This window comes from Physcomitrium patens, chromosome 2 (assembly GCF_059467195.1).
Source record: "Physcomitrium patens ecotype Gransden chromosome 2, ASM5946719v1, whole genome shotgun sequence".
In the NCBI taxonomy this organism is placed as follows: Eukaryota; Viridiplantae; Streptophyta; class Bryopsida; order Funariales; family Funariaceae; genus Physcomitrium; species Physcomitrium patens.
Window position 1 is genome coordinate 4,383,024 of NC_143411.1, and position 5,806 is coordinate 4,388,829.

A 5,806-nucleotide genomic window follows, 5' to 3' on the forward strand; every position below is an offset into this window, starting at 1 on the left:
ATGGCCTGACCCCCCTCCATCGACCAACGCTCACTTCCATCACACCTCCTATTTCCAGCCCTACCTCCTATAATCTATCAATGGCTCCTCCCAAATCGACTCTCATTCGCCCTTTATTTAGAACCCCAATCCAAGAGCACATGGAGGATTCGCCGCCAAACTATTCCACCATTCATCCAACATCCTCCTCCCATTCCCGGGTCCCATCATCAAACGTTAAGGATGCGCAGCTTCTTCTTCCATGGATCGGCGACCATCTCCTCTCCTCTTCGCCCGTCATCGGTCCCCGCTGTGCCATGCCACACTGGCTTGCTCAAAAAGCCCACGGAGAAAAGGGGCCGTGGTGGGTTCTTCTTAGTAACTCCCGGGGCGTGGGCTCGTGGAGCTCCTTTCACCTCTAGGTTGACCCCGTCGTGCTTGTTGTTTCTAACGTCCTGGCATCCACATATCTTATCATCGCTTCTTCCTTCCCTCGCTCTTTTTTCTCCCATGTCGCTGCAGCTGGCTTTTTCCCCCTTTTATCGTTGCGAGGCATGGCCTAAGCTCTCAGAAGCTCCTCCTCGTGGAAAAAGCTATCCTTCCCATCCTGACGCTTCTCCTCCCCTTTGGTCAACCTGCTATTTGGCTGCAGTCCCTACTGGTTGCCAGCCCTTCCACCACTTTCTTCCGCCATGTCCTACAGTCTAGCCGCATACGCATCCTTTTTTCACATTGCAAAAGCAGTTGGGCTTTTCCTTATTAAACCAAACCAAACAAAAGAGAGAGAAAAATACATAAATACCAACCAAGCAGCATCATGAATGCGGTCACCGAAGCTGGAAGTTGGAGGAGGGCCCGCGATCCTTCCATGACAAACGACTTCACACACACTCACTTACAAACAAACTCAAGCACAGAGTGAGTGAGTGAGAGAGTGAGTGCAGGGAACTCATGGGCTGGAGGGAAGAGGGGTAGAAAGGCGTGGTGCTGCGGAGCCAGGGCCCCATCCCCCCGTCCTGCAAAAACATTCCAACGCAGCTCTTCGTCTCGATGCCTGGGCAACCAAACAGAGCTGGATGGATGACATCTATGACCCCTCTCCCAACTTCCTCTTTTCACTTTCGTCACTTTTGGGGGTAGAAAACCCCACTGCGTCGTGGCCTCGATACCCTCCCCACTCAATCGATTAGCTCGAGGCCTCTCAGCCTTCACATCACTACGTCTGATCGTGGCCGTTAAACAGATGCTCGGGAACGCAACGGAGCGCAGGGGTGGGGGTGTGGGACCGAGACGGGGGGGGGGGGGCAGTGGGTGACCATGCAGGCGGAGGGAGGGAGGGGGCCACGAGTCCCAGTCACCCTCCCTCCCCTGCGAACCAATCAAAACAGACGGTTGTCGAACAAAGTCATAACATATATAGTCAAAATTCATTATTACAATACTTTGCAACTTTACACAAAGAGTTACTCTCTGAGATCTTAACACAATATTGGGACAAGGAAGCCAAAACTAAAAATATATAAAAAAAACAAAACAAAAACTGAGAGCTGTGAGATATACAGAACATGATTGAGCAGATTATACTTGGTCGTGGTGGTAATCATATGGCTCATTTGGGATGCGGAGAGAGGCAAGTTCCTGAACAAACTTCAGCATAGCCTTTCGTTGTGTGGAATGTGGATTTGTGTGGGCCCCACAAGGAACGCAACCCAGCTCAAGCGAGAGCCCAAATGCAAACCCAATTGAGTAGTGGAAGCACTCGTGGGTTGGAGTTGTGAATCGTCCCCGACCTACTCCCGCCCTCGGGTTCCCCCACGTCCCCTCCCTCCGTTCCCAAACAACGGATCGGCGCCCAATATTGAATCTGAGCGGTAGCCGCGATCCGACAGCCCACGATGGCGGAGCAAGTTGATTGAGTTCGGAGGTTCCGAGGCCACAGCACTACGAGAGAACAGTTGTATGAAAATAGGTGTAAAAATGGAGGACAATCGAAGGGAGAAGAGATAGAGAGAGCAAGTTGCTTTCCACTGCCACCATTTTGTCGACGCGAATTGCAGAATCCCCCCATAACCACAACACCAGCAGTAAGTTCGTACCCCCACAGCCGAGACCCCGCGGCATCACCCCTCCCCCTCCCACCCTGCGCTGTATTCTACCTGGCTAGCATTCATGCGCGGGAATAGGACCCAGGAAAAGCAGCAGAGTTCGTCTCAGTCGGAGTGAGGGGTGCAGATACGGACATGGATTCCCATGTGTGGGGGACATCACCGTGGATGTCTGTTGCTCTGATCGGAATGAATAAATGAATAGCTTGCTCAGTGACTCGCTGCTTCATTGAAACCCGGGTTGTCGAGCACTATTTATTTGCATTTGTACAAACTTTTCTTGTTAATTTCGGTTGACATTGCTTCGAGCCAGATAGACATCAACATAAACATATCCATACCCAGTCTTTTACACATAACCATACCCGTGTACAATCACATCAGTCAAAATTGGGATCTTGTGATGGACAGCTGACGATGAATCCCAATATTTTCAACTCTATTATCATATTCAAGTGTACCACCCTTTTTTAGAATGCTATGATGAAAAAACTATTAATTCAAATCATATAATATGATATTTATATTTACGTTTATGTACATAAATACATACATACATTTTAAACAAATGTGACAAAAATCTTACATAAATTCTGAAGCTTTGAAATTGGTGTAAAATTCAACAGTAGATATTTATATACTAAATAAATTACAAAAGTGTTATTGGTGTAATTTTTCTAATTAAAAAAGTATTTATACATTTAAAATATATTTATATTTACATATTACAATGTATTTATTAATTTAGCTATTAATAGGTGTTATTTTGGTGTAATTGTAAACAAAGTTCAATGTTTTAGCACTTGAATTAAACATGACAATATATTTTTTTACATTGTAAAACTTCCAATTTATATTAAGTAAACATGTTAATCATTCATTGGTTTTGAACAAGTAGGATATAGAAATACAATCATATCCAAATTTCTATTCAAGTTACTTTTATTAGACGATAATTCTATGCAGAATAAAATTCCACCACTATAATTGTTAATCTTTGTTCTACAAGAAGCTCACAGTAAGTGCAAACCAAATGCTATTCTTATATACAAAGTCTATCCCAAGTCCCATTTTTCTCCTCATATGTCCATTTGATCTATAAATCCATCTACAATTTTTTAGACAACTGTTGGGTGCACACTCTCCTCTTTTACTGCATGAACATCCTCATGTCATGCATCCCTACATAACCTGCAAAAAATATTTGGTTTTGATTTTAAATAAGATTTTGTTTTACATTCATAAATAACAACAATAGTAAAACTCAATCCAGACTAACAAACTAATTTTCAACCTCACAAAAGCATTCAAATTTGTGTTATTTTAACATGCTATTCCTATAACAAAGCAATGAGCCCTATTACAAATATAAATGTATATATGTATATATATATATATATATATATATATATATTTGCATTATGATACTATAGAGATTAGTGAAAGAATCAAATAGTTTGCAAAAGTCATATACAATTTACCAATTAATATTATTGCAAATTAATTGAATAGTTAGTTAATTTGACTTTTGAAATCAATGTCCCCAACTACACTTAAATCAAGTGTAAATTGTTACAATACTCAGCTTTGGTCTTAGTCTTGTATTTATTTGCATAATTTAAAATATATTCAATACAACTTCAAAAAAATAACAAAGAAAATAAAATATTGAATGAAAAAATTGCAATATATCGAAATAGTATAGTTATATCTTAAGCGTATGGAGCAGAATGACAATACATTATTTATCCCATTTTGCAAGGCATAGACGTAAGCAAAACTGTGAGAAATCAGAGCAAAAGTAAGGGTCATGACACCGCCATGTCTATCAATTCTCAACTGAGCGATCCAGAAGCGGATGGTGAGGGGACTAAAGTACAAGGTCTGGCTCGCTCACCGTCAGCTTTATGATTGCATCACTTTCTTCGCACTGCTAGTTGTTCGTTCAAGGGAGTGACGTGGTTTAAGGTATTTCGACATTGGATGGAGAAATAACAAAACCATGGTAGTTGAGAAGGAAATACAGATTCAATGTGTATAGAGGTGCATTTGTACGTAATGGACTACATCCAGTAAACACACGCACACTCACACTCACACAAAGGGAGAAAGCGTACACTCCAGAAAGCTCCTAACTGGATGTGACCAAGAGAGAGATGTGAGCGTGTGGATGACCGCAACCCCACCTACCATCGCTGCCATCCACACATCAATTGAATTGGGAAGAGCAATGATGGTGGCGAAGAACCAGCGACACACGGCGAGAGAGAGAGAGACAGAGCAAGAAAGACGGACAGACAGAGACTGAGAGACAGAGAGAGGAGGGAAATTAGGGTTTCAGGCGCGCACAATGTCGCAGCAGTTTAGCAAAGCCGAGCACGCCTCGCTGTCGCCGCCGTGCGCTCTGCCTCTGCGATGACGAGCGCCGAGTTGTGTCATTGGGCTGAGACCCAGTCTCGGAGGGAGCGGCAGTGCCCTCATCTCCATTCCAAACCAGGTCGCCCTTGGAGTGCTGGAGCTGGAGCCTGGTGCGGGTGATGGGGGCCCCATCCCACCACGGCCTGTTGTTGCAGGTTCGGCGCCCAGATTTGGCTGGCGTCCATGCGCACCTTCTAGATTCTCGTCCCTTAGCTCTGGCACACTAATTATCCATGCCCCCCCTGCTGCATCGCTCTCTCCCGCCCGCTCCCTCTTTCGCCGTGAATCGCCCTGCATCGCCTTCTCTGGATCATGTCGTGACGCGCGATCCGCTGCTTCCATTGTCATGTTGCTAATCTGCTTTTTCATGAAGACGAACTCGATCCAGTTTACCAGAACAGTCCACGGCTTTGGGGAATAGCTCTTGGTGGCGATGACAAATCGAAATGAATCTTTCATGTGCCCACAACCAAGTTTAGCAACTCGTTCACAACGTCTTCATGAGCTTTCGTTGTGTGGGACAAACTTTTCGCATTAAACTAGGATTTTATTTTCAGAAATGGTGTTTGAGAAGTTGGTAATGCACCTTCTCATTGGCAAGAAAATGAGAAACATCATGATTCGATTAATTGAAGTAACAGGATTAGACAAAAAAGTATCACCTTTAGAGAAAACTTGTTTGTATCCCAATTCCGTAGTTTTGTAGTACTCGATACATGATCCAAAGATTTTGGAGCCCAATTCATAACATTCTGTTCACTTCATAATTTTCTGGGTTGAAAGTGTTGATTGACCACCTGTCAATTGTTGCCCATTTGTCACTCTTTGCGTTGAGTTGTCAGGTGGAATTTAACCAAAGGGCATTGGTATTTTTCTTCAAATGCTCAGTTCATGGGGTGAGAATCGGAGAGTGTTGTTGATTCACTTTTATTTATTTTATTTTCTGAGAAATAAGAGAATGACTGTATCCGTTCTAACATTCATCAAGTTTTGTTTGAGAATTTTCGCTGTTGGGATTTAAACAGTCACTGCACGAGTACCAACATACCACTGTATCATAGTTTGTAAAAAAGTGTTGTTGAATTTGGATGGTTGAGTTACAACCACCTTTTCATATAAAAATTCAACATTGTATCTCTAGCACCCATCATGTTAAAAGAGGATGTGAACTTTATAAACTCCACTTTCAGTGTACAAAAGGTGCCATGCTCTCAAGACTTCTGGAACTCCATTTTCAATTCAACAACCCTTGCAAATACCCAAATGCTCACCCACTTTATTCTTTATTGTACTTTACATCTTTC

The 5,806-nt window shown here is 43.1% G+C and overlaps 1 protein-coding gene across 4 annotated transcripts; it reads right to left on the reverse strand.

The window, feature by feature from the left end:
• Positions 1–2,907: 2,907 nt before the first annotated feature.
• LOC112273991 (uncharacterized) lies at positions 2,908–5,453 on the reverse strand. Of its 4 annotated transcripts, none has more exons than XR_012216871.2 (2): positions 4,202–5,453; positions 2,908–3,275 (listed from the first exon to the last, which is right to left on the reverse strand). XR_012216871.2 is itself a non-coding variant. In XM_024503122.3 (2 exons), the coding sequence occupies exons 1-2, from the start codon at positions 4,959–4,961 to the stop codon at positions 3,267–3,269; spliced, it is 537 nt and encodes a 178-aa protein (XP_024358890.1). In that variant the 5' UTR covers positions 4,962–5,423; the 3' UTR covers positions 2,908–3,266. The 4 variants fall into 4 exon arrangements, 2 of the variants coding, with proteins under 2 accessions (XP_024358890.1, XP_073387894.1); XR_002967272.3 differs by having other exon boundaries at positions 3,982–5,453; XM_024503122.3 differs by having other exon boundaries at positions 4,434–5,423.
• Positions 5,454–5,806: the final 353 nt, after the last annotated feature.

Coding starts and splice junctions, on each gene's coding strand:
- LOC112273991 (XM_024503122.3), bottom strand. CDS start 4,961: ATGAAAGATTCATTTCGATTTGTCATCGCCACCAAGAGCTATTCCCCA.